The sequence below is a fragment of the Hypanus sabinus genome, chromosome 14 (genome assembly GCF_030144855.1).
Source record: "Hypanus sabinus isolate sHypSab1 chromosome 14, sHypSab1.hap1, whole genome shotgun sequence".
Lineage (NCBI taxonomy): Eukaryota > Metazoa > Chordata > Chondrichthyes > Myliobatiformes > Dasyatidae > Hypanus > Hypanus sabinus.
The window spans coordinates 1,006,357-1,024,325 of NC_082719.1; the positions used below are offsets into that span (position 1 = coordinate 1,006,357).

Below are 17,969 nucleotides of genomic sequence, written 5' to 3' on the forward strand. Positions count from 1 at the left end.
AAGTTATCTATCAAGATTTCGGACTTTTCCAATAATACTAGATCTTGGAGACTTAACGCTACTTTGCTTCAAGACCCAGAATTTATCACCTACATAAAACAGCAAATTGACTTGTTTTTCTCAAAAAACTATACTGAAGAGATTGACAGAGGAATACTCTGGGACTCTTTTAAGGCTCTTATCCATGGACAAATTATCTCATATTCCGTTGGTAAAAGAAAACAAAGATATTTAGATATTGCCTTATTAGTGGATAAAATTAAAGAAATTGATAAAATTTATTCCGTGACTCCTACCAAAGAACTTTATAAGAAGAGAGTTGAGCTTCAAATGGAGCATAGCTTATTATTATCTTCTTCAATTGAGAATCAATTAATTAGGACCAGGGCTCAATTTTATATCCATAGTGATCGAACTGGTAAACTGTTAGCTAATCAATTAAAAGCTATTTTGACTAAGCAACAAATTATTAAAATTCATAAACAAGACGGTAATCTAACTACTGATCATAAAGAAATCAATAACACTTTTCAAGATTTTTATAAATCTTTATATCAATCAGAATTTGATGGTGATCTGTCCATGATGGATAACTTTTTTAACAATTTAAATATTCCCAAATTGACAGATGAAGATCGCAGTTTGTTTGATGCTCCTATCTCTCTGGCCGAAATAGGAGAGGCTATCTCATTAATGAATTCAGGGAAAGCTCCTGGTCCTGATGGTTATATTATAGAATTTTTTAATGCATTTGCTAAGAAGAGATTACCTCAATCTTTTTATGATGCTACTATCTCTCTAATTCTTAAAAAAGATAAGGATCCTACTTTATGTGCATCTTATCGCCCTATATCACTATTAAATGTAGACTCTAAGATTCTTACAAAAATTTTAGCCATTAGGTTAGAAAAGGTACTATCACAGATTATTTCAGAAGACCAAACTGGTTTTATTAGGAATCGGTATTCCTTTTTTAATATTAGAAAATTGGTTAATATAATTTATACTTCATCACCCATAATCCCAGAATGTGTTATTTCATTAGATGCTGAAAAAGCTTTTGATAGAGTTGAATGGACATACTTATTTAACGCTTTGAGATATTTTAATTTTAGTCCTAATTTTATATCATGGATCAAACTAATATATTATAAACCTGTTGCTTCTGTTCTTACAAATAATTACAGATCCTCTTTTTTTCAATTATCTCGTGGTACGAGACAAGGTTGTCCCTTAAGTCCTTTATTATTTAATATCGCATTAGAACCTTTAGCCATTGCTATTCGTGAATCTCTTAATATTTTTGGTATTACCCGTAATGAGAAGTTATACAAGTTATCACTTTATGCTGATGACTTGTTGTTATATATTTCTGATCCTGACAGGTCTATTCCCGCTATTTTATCCTTGTTGGCTCAATTTGGTAGTTTTTCTGGTTATAAACTAAACTTGGATAAGAGTGATTTATTCCCTTTAAATGCGCAAACTTTATTGAATGATAGGATACCATTTAAAGTTGTTACTGATAACTTTATCTATTTAGGTATAAAAATTACCAAGAAATATAAAGATTTATTTAGACTGAACTTTTTACCTATGCTCCATCAAATTCAACAATTTATTACAAGATGGTCTCCCCTATCCTTATCATTAGTTGGTTGGATTAATGCTATTAAAATGATGATTTTACCGAAATTTTTATATTTATTTCAAGCTTTACCAATTTTTATTCCTAAATCTTTTTTTGATAATATTGATTCAATAATTTCTTCATTTGTGTGGCAAAATAAAAACCCCAGGTTAAGTAAAAGGCAATTACAAAAATCTAAAAAAGATGGTGGTTTAGCTTTACCTAACTTTAGATTTTACTATTGGGTGAATAATATTCGTAACTTAATATATTGGAAATTAGATTTGGATTCACCGTTGTGTCCACAGTGGGTAAATTTAGAATGCAATGAGGCACAGGGATATTCTCTATTCTCTGTTCTTGGTTCTTCTCTTCCTGCTGATTTAGTTAAATTCAATAAACAGATATCTAATCCTGTTGTCAAACATACATTACGAATTTGGTTTCAATTTCGTAAGTTTTTAACTCTGAAAAACTTTGTTCTTGATAGCCCTATCTTACTTAATTTTTTTTTCAAACCTTCTTTGACAGATCAAGCTTTTAGCATATGGAAAAGGAAAGGTATAAAATGTTTTTGTGATCTTTTTTTTGAAGGTAATTTGATGTCTTTCGACCAACTTTCCAACAAATTTAAGTTACCTAAATCTAATTTTTTTAGATATTTACAAATCAGAAATTTTTTACATAAAGTTCTACCATCTTTCCCCAATTCAACTTCAATGGATTTCTCAGACTTGATTTTTACCTTAAATCCTTGTCAGAAGGGATTAGTGGCTTTTATTTATAATATGATTATGAAGATACAACCAGAAATATCAGGTAGAATTAAACAAGAATGGGAAAAAGAACTTCAATATAATATATCAACAGAAAAATGGGAAAAAATTTTACAAATGGTTAATTCTTCTTCTATATGTGCTAAACATGCTTTAATACAATTTAAAATTGTACATAGAGCTTATATGTCTAAAGATAAGCTTGCTCGATTCTATTCTCATATTAACCCTCAATGTGACAGATGTCATTCAGATGTGGCTTCATTGACCCATATGTTTTGGTCATGTCCCACTTTACATAACTATTGGAAGGACATATTTGCTACCATTTCCTCAATTTGGAATATTGATTTACAACTTCATTTTATTACTGCAATTTTTGGTATACCAAATGAGGATGGTAATCAGTTTTCCCCTTCAATTAGACGAATGATTGCTTTTGTAACATTAATGGCCAGAAGGTCTATATTACAAAATTGGAAAGAAGTAAATCCTCCTACCATGTTTCAGTGGTTCTCTCAAACTATTTCTTATCTGAGCTTGGAAAAAATTAGAAGCACTATTTTTGACTCATCAATTAAATTTGAAGAAACTTGGGGACCGTTCATTCGACATTTTCATATGAATTAAATTGACCTCTTCCAGACCTTCTCTCTGCTTATTCTTGTTCAGGTATGGAGTTCCGGAGTTTTTGACACTATCATATACATATAAACTGTTATTATTGCCCATGTTAGTTTAGTTTAGTGTTTTTTTTCAATATATATTTTTTCTTGTATTTTTAATTTTTTTTTCTTTTTTTGATGATTATTTTTTTCATATATAATTATTATAGACTTGATTGATTAATATACTATTTTTTTGTTGTTGATATTTAATAGGATATTGTTATCTTATTATTAATGCAATCTCAAGTCTATTGCACTTATAACCTATTCATTATTATGTTATGTTTTCTTTATATATGAAACTCAATAAAAAGATTGAAAAAGAAAAAGAAAAGTTTCTTTCAGGGCTCAGGATCCTTCATGATCTTCAAATCTAGCAGAAAACTTACTTTCCCACACCCACTATTAATTGAGACCACACCGGAATTTAAGGGTAGTGAGACCCAACACCATGCAAAGGGGGTGGGACTAATGTTAGAAGACACAGGGGAATCTGTTACTTTGAGACCAGAAGATCAACATGTTCAGCTAGTTTTTAATTCCACTGAAGTAATGGTGCCTGAAAGGTGCCCACCCATCACAAACAGTTATTCACTCATCTTCTTGGCAAAGTTTAAACCAGTCAAAAATAGAAAGAAAAGAAAATTATTGGGAGCAGGTTGTACAACAGGGGCAGGGGCAGTAAATACTTCAGATAAAAGAGAATTTGCAAACCAGATACAGTCTCTCCAGCAGAAATTATGGAATATTTCCAAAGAAAGTTATCAAATAGGGTGTAACCAGATGGGTCAGGGTGCATCTCAGGTGACCCTGGGTGTAGTTAAATTTCTGATGCCCCTTCTGGTGGAACAAGCCTGATTATTAACCATATAGACATCACTTCTAAGGCTGAGAAATGTGCTGTGAATGCTTGTTGGGTACTGGCCATGAGGGGCTGGGGGGGCATAAATTTATTACAACTTGATGCACATCAAGTAAAAAGTGGGCTATCAGACAAACAACTAAAAAATAGTTTGGAGAAAAGGCACATGTAAGTCACCTTAGAAATCTTGCACTGACCAAGAGATTTGGGTAACACATACAAAATGCTGGAGGAACTCATCAGGGCAGGCAGCATCTATGGAAAAGAGTATAGTCGATGTTGCGGGCCAAGATGTTTCAGGACTGGGAAAAAAAGACGAGGAGCCGTAAGAGAGTGAGGGCAGGGGAGGAACAACCACAGGGTGATAGGTGAAACTGGGAGGGTGGGGAGGGTGTGAAGTAAAGAGTTGGGAAGTTGATTAGTGAAAGAGATTCAGGGCTGGAGAAAGGGGAAACTGAAATGAGAGTACAGAGGGGCATGTAAGAAAGAAAAAGGAGGAGGAGCACCAGAGGGAGGTGATAAAGTGGGAGAGGGAAAAAATGGAAATGGGAATGGGGAATGGGGAAGGGTGGGTAATGGGGTATTACTGGAAGTTTGAGAAATGGATGTTCATGCCATCAGGTTGGAGGCTATCCAGATGAAATATAAGGTGTTGCTCCTCCATCCTGAGTGTGGCCTCATCACGGCAGTAGAGGTGGTCATGGACTGACATATCGGAATGGGAAGTAGAAGTAAAATGGGTGGCCACTGAGAGATCCCATTTTTTCTGGTGAACGGAACGTAGGTGCGTGGTGAGACGGTCTCCCAATCTGTGGCAGGAGGCCACACCAGGAGCATTGGATACAGTAGGAGTCCCCTCACCTGGAATGATTTTTTGGGCCCCTGAATGGTGGTGAGGGAGGAGGTGCAGGGGCAGGTGTGGCACTTGTTCTGCTTGTAAGTATCAATGCCAGGAAAGAGATCAGAGGGGAGGGACAAATGGGGTTGTGTCGGGAATGATCCCCGCGGAAAGTAGAAAGTGGGGCGGGAGGGCAGAGAAAGATGTGCTCGGTTGTGGGATCATGTTGGAGTTGGCAGAAGTTACGGAGAATTATGTGACTGGACGTGGAGGCTGGTGGGGTGGTAGGTGTGGACAAGAGGAACCCTATCCTTGGAGGGGTGGTGGGAGGATGGGCTGAGGGCAGATGTGCATGGAATGGAAGAGATGTGGATGAGGGCAGTGTTGATTGTGGAGGAAAGGAAGCCCCTTTCTTTGAAGAATATCCGGTGCTCCTGGTGTGGCATCCTTTATATCAGAGAGAGCTGACATAGATTGGGAGACTACTGCTCTGTAAACTGACCAGAAAAAGCAGGATCACCCAGTGGCCACCCATTTTAATTCCACTCCCCATTCCAACATGTCAATCTGTAGCCTCCTCTCCTGACGTGATGGGAACGCACTCAGTTTGGAGGAGCAACATCCAGCCCACTATTGAATGGCGGAGCAGACTCAATGGGCTGAATGGACTACTTCTGTTCCTATACCTTATGGTCTTGTATTCCGTCTGGATAGCCTCCAACCTCATGGCATGAAAATCAATTTCTCGAACTTCCAATAATAAACCTGCTCCCCCACTTAAACATTCCCCAATCCCCTTTCCCTCTCTCACCTTATCTCCCTTCCTGCCCATCGCCTCCCTCTGGTTCTCCTCCCCCTTCTCTTTCATCCATGGCCTCTGTCCTCTCCAATTAGATTCCCCCTTCCCCAGCCCTGTATTTCTTTCACTAATCAACTTCCCAGCTCTTTACTTCACTCCTCATTCCCCCCCCCACCTCCATTGCACCTATCACCTTATGGTTCTTACTCCCCTCCTCCCATATCTTGTGTTTTTCTCTAGTCTTGATGAAGGGTCTCGGCCTGAAACATCGGCTGTACTCTTTTTGTCACAACTATGAATTCGGCAGCACAGTAGATAAGGCAATTACACTCATGAATTTGCACATGTCAGCTAATTATTATTTAATTGTGATAGTACTTAACTCCATTCATTCTGCCATAGTACTTATTGAGACTTGGACACAACACAGCAACACTTTGCTGCTTGTTTGCATTCAGCCTTGCCTGAGAAATTGGACTGCCAAGTTGGCAGTGAAGACTCTGTATTTGGTTCTTCTTTTCAGCAGCAGTTAACAGCCCTTTTTGGCCTAGTATTTATAGTTTTCTTTTCCCTGTAACACTGTTCACTTGGGCCATGTTCACACCTGGTGATGCTTTTCCATAGATGCTGTCTGGTCTGCTGAATTCTTCCAGCATTCCGTGTGTGCTGCTCGGATTTACAGAATCTGGAGATTTTCTCGTTTGTGACGGGAGTATTGGGTATGTGTTCCAACAGATGGAAACAATTTAATGTTCTCTATGAAAAATGTGCATAAAATGTGAATGTACTTGGATGTTTTAAAGTAAACCACCAACATATTATTTGTTATTAATTGTACTGAGAAATGGAACAAAATTATTGAGATGTCACCAAAGGGAAGTTGACTGGACTCGAATAGAATGCACGACAGACAACAACTCATAGATTGTGGTTGCAGTCTTATGAAATAATTTGTAATCTATTTTGCCTGTGTTTTGAGTCTTTCTTGCAATATGGTCTTGTGGGACAGATGTACTGTATAGCAATAGCAACCCCAAGTTATACCTAGGGATAGAAACTTTGAAAGGGCACAGTGTAACCAATAGTAAATGTGGTAACAAAGGAAAACCTCATGGTTCAACACACTGATATGGATCAATATTTGTGGAAGTATGCTGTTACTGAGTTGCCACCAATTTCACACTCAACTGAAGACTGGAGACAAGATGGGGAAAAGGCAAAGGAAATGGTCCCTCAACAGATAAAACACCCTAAAAAAAGCAAATGAGGTATTGCATGACACAGATCTTTGGACCTGGAGGTCTAATGTTCAAGTACATAGATGGATGAGGAGGGTATCACATGCTGCTGTAATATCAATTTTAAATACTTTGATCAATCCAATTGTTATACCCTGGTTTAAGATCATGGTTTATTTGATTAATACAGTTATGCTGTTGGGTATTTTCTGCAGATTTTCTCAAACTGCTATTTCTCGAAGTGTTATTTTAATTACATTATATAATAGAGTACTTTTTGCTATTTAGAGTAATGATTCAGTTGATAAATTAGGCTTGTTGAATTAGTCAATAGGATTTGTATTGCTGACATTTTTATAGAAAGGGCGCAGGAAAAGAACAGGATTCCCATCTTCGAGAGAGAGGGAGGAATTGAAGGAGATTGGAAATGGATAACGAACATCTGAGAGGAACGTGATGGGGGTGGGAGGGGACGTTCACAAAGGGCATAAATTGATGTTAGGAAATTCCAATGCAGACAATGATCTCACAGAGAATGTTCAGAAAACTTTTAGTTAGCACCCGACATTGAAGAACATACAACATTTTTTTCCTTGTTTCCTGGGACAGTTCTTCAGCACAAAGCCATTTCATGTTGTGAGTAGATGAAGGGAAGTAGATTGATTATGCAACAATGAGCTCTAACAATTACTTGCATGATATTAAAGGTTTCAATAAGTACATTTGACTTGAGTTCATGATTGTACATTTAATATCAGAGAACTGTATACAATATACATCCTGAAAATCTTCTTCTTTGCAACCATCCACAAAAACAGGAGTGCCTCAAAGAATAAATGACAGTTAAATGTTAGAACCCCAAAGCCTCCCCAGCTCCCCCCGCCCATGTATAAGCAGCAGCAAAGCAACATTCCCCCCTCCCCCAGCATCAAAATAAAGGCATCGGCATTCACTCAAGCGTGCAGCAAAGCATCAATAAGGATACAGACTTGCAGTACCCCAAAGATTGCTCATTCACCCAGTAGTTCGACATACCACAGGCTCTCTCTCTCCCTGATAAGGTAACAAGAAGCACAGCGAGAGGGGAGACATAACAAAACAACTCAATGATTTATCATGTTAAAAGTCCTTTGCGTCACTTTCTCCAAGCTCTGTGCTCAAATAACTTGGGTCTCTGGGCACACAGCCAGCAGCCAGCCTCTTTCGATCTTCTGTGTACTCCCACGACACACTGATTTCTTGCAGAGGCAACGACCTCAAGTCCGTCTGCCTCCAGAGCTATGAAATCCCCAAACTCCAAAGGCGACATAATCTTCTAAGCCATGGCCTTGATATATGGAGTAAGAACCAGTCGTGAGACCCCAAGAGTGGGGAGAGGGGGGGAAGAGAGGGGAGGGGGGGAGAGAGGGAGAACACAACACGCTATAGGCTAGCTAGCTATTCTGACCTCAGTGAACCTTGCCTGACAAATCTGTTGGAATTCTTTGAAGAAATAACAAGCAGGATAGCCAAAGGAGAATTGGATGATGTGTACTTAGATTTTCAGAAAGTACCACATAGGAGGTTGCTTAACAAGCTTCGAGCCCGTGGTATTACAGGAAAGATTCTAGCATGGATAAGCAGAGGCTGATTAACGGGTGGCAAAGACTAGGGCTAAAAGGAGTCTTTTCTGACTGGTTGCCAGTGACTAATGGTGTTCCACAGGAGTCTGTGTTAGGACCGATACCTTTTATATTATATATTCTAGTGAGCATTTGGTCCATAATAACAGACAAGGAAACTTGTTAATTCAAAGAACGTTTTATTGCGATATACATAAAACAGACGGGGCACCCTGACCTTGCAGAGCGAACCCAACCAGTCTCACACAGATGGGGGAAGGTGACCATCACACGTCCTGGTTACAGTTTGGGTAACTCACAAACACACAAGCGAATAGCTGTATAAATAAACCAAGCTAAAATGTAACAATAAATGAGCCAGAACTTCCCACCATAATCTTACAAAAGCATTTTAATACAAGAACAATAAACAGTGTTGGTCATTAGAGACACTGGGGCGGGCTCTCAACCACGCTCCCAGAGTGTCACTGGCAACTCCAGGGTCCATAACAAAGCCCAAAAGTCCCAGTGGGCGTTGACACTGCCACCTGTTTGTGTGAGGCAAGAGGCAGGGCACCTGGAGTGTCACTTCCTTCTTGCAGCCTCGCTGGGTTAACGGTGGCTGAGGGCAGACACGGTACCAGCTGGTCCCGGTGCAGCATGACCGCCTTCCGCTGCTCAGGCAACTGCACCCAATACACCACGTGGTCGAGCCACTCCTCCTGGCCCCTTCCAGTGGCTTCCAAGCCCGAGGAATAGTCCTTCTTCCGGGAGGGGCAGTAGACTGCTGGCGGCTGGTCCCCTTCTGGGACGTGCAAGGATCGCAGCAGTGCACGAACAGCTCCCCGCCCTGCCTGCACCCAGGCCAGTAGAAGCATTCACGCAGCCCACCTGAACCACAGCCCGTCGTGGACGTCCAGCATTCCCCACTCGGAGTACAGGGCTTTGGTCTCTGGGTCCAGGGCAGAGACCTCTGCCTGCTCCGGCCGGTGTTCCTCAGTCAGCCATTCCCACACCCGGGCCAACACAGGATCGCTCACCTGCTCACTGCTGGTCCGTGGTGGGGAGATCGTCAGTCGCCGGTTGTCACCCTGAAGGGCCGGCACCGGTACTTGCCCCTGATTCAGGTGTACTGCGCTGCTCTGAGCCACCGTGAAACCGGTAGTGGTTGCCGCTCCCGCTGGGACCGCTTCCCGGAGCTGCCCTGCATGAGAGCCATGGCTTCAGTACCGAGGTAGAGAGTTGCCCCCGGCACATCCACACTGCAGGTCCAGGCCAGGGATGCAGGACTCTTGGGTGTTGGCGAGCCGCACCTTGTGCTCCATCGCATCCACTGCGATGCGCAGCCTCCTCTTCCCTCGCTTCGCCGGTGACCACGGCCTGCTGGACAGCCGTCATTGTCCACCCAGGTGGGGATGCTGGTCTGTGTTGGAGAGGACACCGGGACGGATGATGGTGATGGTTGACCTCCGTGTCCGTCAGCATGGCGACGCTGGAACACCTCGAGGGGTTAAAGTTGCTTCTGCCCTCTCCGAGGCAGAGAGTGATGACGGCGACTTCAGGTGAACATGCTACCGAAGGAGCTCCGGCATCAGCGTCTTTACAAACGCGTGGAAGGCAAGCTCTACCTGGGCCGCATTAGGGAAGGGAACCCTGCAAAGGCGCTGGTGCTGGAGTTCCTTCGGGGGCAGGTGTGGTGAACTACATATACCTGTCTGGACACGCACCCCCGCCCCGCCCACTGCTCCTGTGACTCCTCCCACGGACCCCGGTATAAAGGCGACTGGGGACACCGCCCCGGCCTCAGTCTCCAGGATGTAGCATGGTGGTCAATTGCTGCTTGTTCTTTCTTCCGGTCAATAAAAGCCGATATCTCGCCTCCCATCTCAGAGAGTTATTGATGGTGCATCACAGGTGAGCCACGCCAAGCAGGGTGGTGGAGATCACCTTCTAATGCCTCCAGGCTTCTCTGTCTGGGGCACAGCTCTTCCCTCATTGTTTCCACCAACGGCCTCTGCTCGAAAAGCCATTCCGGTGCCACATAGCCAGCGTTAGGTCGAGGAGGCAACTCCTTGGGGAGCCAGGGCGAGGTGCGTTGCCGACTATGCGGGGCTCCACCCGTTGTGCCACGCGGCAAGCTTGACGCACCAGAGAAGGCTCCAGGCGGCTGGTGCCGTTGAACCTGGGGAGCTTCAGGATGGGCGCAAATTGCCGAGACCCGGTGGCATCTGCCATGGGGCCTATCCTCCCATGCTCCACTTTGGGGAGCCTGGGTACGCTCGTTCCGTCGGGGCTCCCTGGGAAGGCACCCTTCTCGGTTCCCAGGCCCTCCCTCTGGGTCCCGTCTTCAGGAGCCGTACCCGTGGGTGCGAGTAAGGCATACTGCTCGGACCCCGGGTCTTAAGGCACTCTATCCGACATCACAGCTCTTCTATCTCATTGTCAATCTCCCGTCCTACTTCTAACACCCATATGGCGAGCGTTTGGTCCATAATGACAGACGAGGAAGATTGTGAACTCAACAACCGCTTTATTGTGAAAAAACACAAAACAGACGGGGCACCATGACCCGGAGAGTGAACCCAGCCAGTCTCATACAGACAGGGGAGGTGACCATTACATATCCCGGTTACAGTTAGATTGACCCACAAATATACAAGCGAATAACTACAATGTAACGATAAATGAACACTGTAGTGTGTGACAACAATTTTAATGTGGGCATGAGATTACTGGTTTTTCTGAAGTGCTGCTGTTCTGGTTCTTAGTTCCAGGTACATATGTGCTGAGAGCTTTGAATCACAGTATTAAACAACAACAGCTGATATTGCTCAGTCTGACCTAAATCTGAGAGTTCAGTGCTTCATTCCACATTCTGCGGATTTGCTTAAAGAGACCATGGGAACTAATAAAAAACATTATTAAAACAGTAGTTAGCCTCTCATTGCACTAACATTTGCAAGTTCTTTTGAGTTGACACCTGTTCCAGACTTCTTTTCAGATTTACTTTCATTGAATTCCTTTCACCCAAAGTAAGCACACGCCAATGTGTTTAATTACCCTTAGCTGGACACTTCCTTTCTGAGAGTCACTGACAGAATTGTCCACTGCACTTCAGGCAGCCTTATCTGCATTCTGCTGAAGTTTGGGGCTTGTGATTGTGTACTTCCATGCATTGCCACATTGAAGATCAACAGATCAGTGATGTTCAAAAAAGCTGGAATTCATTGCCACAGAAGGCTGTGGAGGCTGTCTTTATGAATATTTAAGGCAGATGTTAATAGATTCTTGATTGGTCAGGGCATGAAGCGATATGGGGAGAAGGCAGAAGACTGGGGCTGAGAGGAATAATGGATCATCCATGACGAAATGGTGGACCAGACTCGATAGGCCAAATGACCGAATTATGCTCCTATATCTTATGGTCTTATCTGGCTCTACTTTTCAGATGCCACTAACCATTTGTGTAGGCTTAAGTTGAGAAGAACATTGGCACATTGAGACAAAGAAAAAAACTAGCAAACAGTCACTGTAAACTCTCTTCATTCACACATTAGAAAACCAGTTTTAGTACTAAATGAGATAAGACAAGAGGCTGCTAAACAAGATAAGAGCCCATGGAATAACAGGAAAGTTACTTAGTGGATTGAGTGTAGGCTGATTGGCAGGAAACAGAGAGTGGGAATAAAGGGATCCCATTCTGGTTGGCTGCCAGTTACCAGTGGTGTTCCACAGGGGTCCTTGTTGGGGCTGCTTCTTTTTACATTGTATATCAACCATTTGGATTATGGAATAGATGGCTTTGTGGCGAAGTTTGCTGATGATACAAAGATAGGTGGAGAGACCGGTAGTGCTGAGGAAACAGAGAGTCTGTAGAGAGACTTGGATAGATTGGGGGAATGGGCAAAGAAGTGGCAAGTGAATTACAATGTCAGAAAGTGTACGGTCATGCACTTTAGTAGAAGAAATAAACGGGCAGACTATTATTTAAATGGGGAGAGAATTAAAAGTTCTGAGATGCAACGAGACTTGGGAGTCCTCGTGCAGGATACCCTTAAGGTTAACCTCCAGGTTGAGTCAGTGGTGAAGAAGACGAATGCAATGTTGGCTTTCATTTCTAGGGGAATAGAGTATAGGAACAGGGATGTGATTTTGAGGCTCTATAAGGCACTGGTAAGACCTCACTTGGAATACTGTGTGCAGTTTTGGGCTCCTTATTTAAGAAAGGATGTGCTGAAGTTGGACAGGATTCAGAGAAGATTCACTAGAATGATTCCGGGAATGCGAGGGTTAACATATGAGGAACGTTTGACCGCTCTTGGACTGTACTCCTTGGAGTTTAGAAGAATGAGGGGGGACCTCATAGAAACATTTCGAATGTTGAAAGGCATGGACAGAGTGGATGTGGCAAAATTATTTTCCATGGTGGGGAGTCTAGTACGAGGGGACTTGACTTGAGAACAGCAAGGCGCCCATTCAGAACGGAGATGCGAAAAAATTTTTTTAGCCAGAGGGTGGTGAATCTGTGGAATTTGTTGCCACAGGTGGCAGTGGAGGCCAAGTCATTGGGTGTATTTAAGGCAGAGATTGATAGGTACCTGAGTAGTCAGGGCATCAAAGGTTATGGTGAGAAGGTGGGGGAATGGGACTATAGGGGAGATTGGATCAGCTCATGATGAAATGGTGGAGCAGACTCGATGGGCTGAATGTCCGACTTCTGCTCCTTTGTCTTATGGTCTTATGGTACTACCAGACATTCCAGGAAAAGTGGAATTTTCATACAGCTGTTTTCTTCCCAAAGCAATTTAATTTTTATTTGACTTTCATTTTTAAAAAGCTGCACAAGCAGATCTGTGTTTGGAGATAATCTACATAAGTTCTAGTTTTCAATAGGTTAAAAATTGCACAATATCATATTCTCCAATACCAGTCAGCTTTCCATGTTTACGTAGATATTCCCCTGGAGTATAAATAGTTGCACTGGAGTACAAGTTTAAAACAGCCAGCACAGCTGAGAAAGTAAAAATGGAAAATTCAACAAGTGTTTCAAATAGTGACGGGGCAAGTGTTAATACTAAGTTAATGAAAATTGCCGGTTCAATACTTTATATTACACTGATTTTGGTCATGATTTCCATGGGCTGCACAGTTGATCTGAAGAAATTGTGGGCTCTTGTTAAGAGACCATGGGGTCTTGCCATCGGTGTTGTTTGCCAGTTTGGATTTATGCCACTCATTGCATTTACTCTTGCAATTTCTTTTAAGTTGAAATCTCCTCAGGCAATTGCAGTCCTTATTATGGGCTGTTGTCCTGGAGGGGTTATTTCCAACATAATGAGCTACTGGGTAGATGGAGACATGGATCTCAGGTGAGTGTTCATGCTTTTCTCTCTCAATTTCACTATTAACTTTGTTTCTTTTGGCTGCACATCCTTTCTGAACAAAGATCTAGCAACTCTGAATTGTATTTTAACATACTTGGCTGTCAGGAGCTATGTTCCCTCTAAGCTGTGCATGTGCGAATGTGCACATGTTTTCAACCAGTGCACAAAGGAAATTAATGTGCACACAAAAGGTTAGTTACCTAAAATAATGTAGTAATTAATAATTATATTGAAAATAATCTTTTAGCTAAATGTTTCTGTTAACTAGTTAGTCGGTTTTTCAAATACCACAATGCACATCACCTCACCTTTCCTGTTCCAGTTTGTACAGCTGCATCACGGCGGCAGCCATCTTCGGCGGACAATGTTCATATTGTAAAGTTTACAAAGATCTGTTTCAAATCCTGTAGATAGCTTACTAAGTTTTTATTGAAAAACTGTTGATTCACTGTGTCAAATTCAAAAGAAGCGAAGAGTGTGAAGTGCAAAAGAACTGCAAATTTGTTTAGGGTTGAATGGCTTTGTAAAATAGTTGGAACTACTACACCAAAAGCTCATGAGGTCATGAACGTTCAGCTACGAGAAATGTTTATGTATGATTCAGAAACTGGAGTTATCTGTTTGTATTGTCATGATGCGAAAGCTGCTGGAGAATTTGCTAGTGGAAAGAAGTGGGATTATATTTGGAAACTTGACTTTTTGAAACCTGGCATGTAAATTGCATTTGGACGGTGTACAAAAGCTCAGGCAACAGAACCCACCATTACCCATTACAGGAGTGCCACGCTTGTTACGGTTGAGTGCAGATGAGCGAGAGCGAAAATTATCAAACCCAGAGGAGATCAAAGTTCTTATCGACAGTGTGTTGTTAGCTGACTTCACATTTAACAATGAACAAGGTAATGCCTTATGTCTAAAACATCATGATTTTCTAGCTGAAAATACTGTAACAGTTAGACAGTTTAATGATTTCAAATTTTCCATGAAAGAAAAAATTAAACCCAAACTGATTTAAAACTTTGCTCAAATGGTGGCATTTGTATTTCAAAATGAACAGTTTTGTGATCTTGCACAGGTGATGGACATTGGGGGAACCTTTCTTGCATCTAGTGCGGACTGTGAGTGAGATTTCAGCCTAATGAATCAACTCAAAAACAAGCTGAGAAACCGTTTAGGTGAATGTCATTTGGGTATATTAATGAGAATCAAAAGCTATCAATTGGATGGAAGTTCCATTAGTCTAGATAGAGTTTACAAAGAATGGGTAAATGCCAAAGACAGGAGAGGGAAAAAATAATGGAGTGACTTAAATACGTATGTTATTTTGTTGTTATTCTGTGCAGTTTTATGTCAAATGTTTTGTAAACCTGTGTAAACTGTGCCATGTGTGCTTTCAGTGTGCTCATTCTTTTGTCTTGCCCTCAATTTCTTTGTTTTTGATGATTTCTAACTTGCCTGTTGGTACTTTTGGGAAGTGCAGAAATCCCGACCTTGGATTTAATGATCTCTCATTCCCTTTGTAAGCCAAGGAGGCACCACATTTCCTGTTGGGCTTTTGTGTCTTAAAGGGAAATATGTTCTTCAACATATTTATTTCTTTCAATACTAGCCACTGCCTTTACAAGTCATACTTTTCAAAGTAATATCCCAAACAACTACAGCCAGCTTTCCTTCCATGCATTCATAGCTTCCTTTGTTTAGATTTTAGACCTAGTTTTGTGTACAATTGTATCACTTTTAAACAATGTCAAATTCTGTGATATTGTGTTCCCTCAGCTCCAAAGTGCCGTGACAACATGATTTGTCAGTTGCACAAAGCAAGGTTTAAAATAGCACAACAATCAGATCTTTAGACATTTCATAAATTCATCTTCAACTTTAACTGCAGAAAACTTACCCCATCCAGTCTATTGTTCAAAGTTCAAAATAAATTTATTATCAAAATATGTCATCATATATGATCCTAAGATTAATTTTCTTGTGGGTATACTTAACAAATCTAGAGAATAATAACCTTAATGGAATCAACAAAAGACCACCCAACTAGGGCATTCAGCCAGAGTGCAAATACAACAAACTGTGCAAATAGAAAAAGAAGCAAACAAGCAATAAATAAATAAATAAACAAATAAGCAAGCAAGCTAGCGAGCAAGCGAACAACCAAATATCAAGAACATGAGATGAAGAGTTCTTGAAAATGAATTAAATGATGGGGCAAGTGAAATTGAGTGAAGCCATTCCCTTCAGTTGAAGAGCCTGATGTTTGAGGGGTAATAACTGTTCCTGAATGTGTGTCCTGAGGCTCCTGTAACTTTTTCCTGATGCCAGTAGTGAGAAGAGAGTGTGTCCTTGGCAATGGGGGTCCCTGATGATGGATGCTACAATCCTGCAACAGTGTTTCAAGTAGATGTTCTCCATGTAGAGGTTTTCACACATGATGGACCATGGTCTATCCACTACTTTGTTCCATTCTTTTCCATTCAAGGGCATTGGAGTTTCCATAACAGGATATGAGGCAAGAGTCAATATACTCTCCACTACACTCTACAGCAGGGTTTCTCAACCGGGGTTCTGCAGGAGGTTGTGTTTTAAAAAAATGTTGTTTTGAACATTGCGCAAAGCGTGATGCAGGGATGGGCAAAGATCGATTAGCCCCGTTCGCAATATCACTAGAGGTCTCTCAGCCCCATGGCAGTGTGCAGCAGGACTGTATTTATTTCCTTGAGACCACTCTATGATTTTAACGTGAGATAAGAGAGGCTGTTGGTAATTGGTGAGCGCCGTATTGCACGGAGGAGAGGACAGTAGGCTGATAATTGGTGAGCGCTGTATTGCACGTAGGGGAGGACAGTAGAGCATGAAGTGTGTTTCCGAGCTTTGAATGGACGTGCCCAACTTGGGCTGTGTTGTTAGCTTCTCCCTCCTGAGTTACCTCCCCCAACTTCCCCCAATGCGCCGCCGATTGACTTATGGGAGCGAACAAACTACCGGTGTAGTAGAAAATTGGAGGGAAATTTTCAATTTTAAGAAGGAATTTTTACACACTGCAACTTAGCTACTGGCTTGCCACTTCGCTGTTGTAAACATTGCAAAAGGTGGATTGTGTAGGTTAGAAGTGAATTGTATCATCGTTTTCATATTTTTGCAGTTTTTCTCATTTAGTTATTTATTACGCTGCTCTTTTTAAAATATTTTATTAACCCCTATTCCATTGAGCCTGGTCTGTGGCAAACAATTTACAAATGCAGCAATGGCTCCAGCAAAATTGAAAAGACAATTCACAGCCATATGACACATAAAAGTGCTGATTATTTCAAACAACTACTGTTGGAATCTCACAACAAAGAGTAAAGCTACTGAGTTTACCTTTAGGAAAATTAAAAACCCCAGTTTGGTTTAAACCAGTTATTTAACAGAAATTTATTATGTTTGCCTTATGTTTTTAAAATTTAGGAAACAGAAAGGAAGTGATTAATTCAAGAAAGGTAGACTAAGCCTAACTACCTGTTGTTTTTCAAGAAAGGTTGGCTAAAAATTCATTCTCTACTCAAAAAACATTGACAATTATTTTTGGATTATTATATCTACAACTTACTGATCACACTAATGTACCATGAGCTCCATATACAATAATCTTTTCGCAGGGATTCCCTGAGACTTGAAAATTATTTCAAGTGTTCCTTGGGTCAAAAAGGTTGAGAAAGGCTGCTCTAAGAATGGGAATTAAAGTCTCCAATTATTACTGTTATACCTGATGCACTTATGTCTTTAAAACATTTTAAACTGTTGTTAAGTTTAGCATTGTGTGACGGAATTTCCAAGCTGTTTTGATTCATTTGAAACATTTGCCTAGGCTTTTCCTGTCATAAATTCCTATCTTAAAGATTCATGGATGATGCCATTTCCTCATGTGTCACTGCTCTTGTTCTGGGGGGGGGGAAGTTGGACCATATTGTCCTGGGACTCTTGTTCCGGGAATACTTAATGTTTCACCATGGCACCAACCTAGGATGCTTAGGAAGCCTACAGGCAATTAAAGTACAAAGCTAAGCCCTTGGCCCCTTATGTCAATGAACTCTCCCAACAAACAACTTAATTTCTAGGAAGCCCCTTGACTTACATTCCCTCAATCTCAAGATCTCCCCTCCACCTATATGTCAGCCTGATTCCTTT

General features: G+C 41.3%; 1 protein-coding gene across 1 annotated transcript in view; it reads left to right on the forward strand.

The window, feature by feature from the left end:
* The first annotated feature begins 13,539 nt into the window (after positions 1-13,539).
* LOC132405075 (sodium-dependent organic anion transporter-like) overlaps positions 13,540-17,969 on the forward strand; it is a 32,350-nt gene continuing 27,920 nt past the window's right edge. The window contains exon 1 of the mRNA XM_059989810.1: positions 13,540-13,781. Coding sequence (XP_059845793.1) covers positions 13,540-13,781 — 242 coding nt within the window. The remainder of the gene's footprint in view (positions 13,782-17,969) is intronic.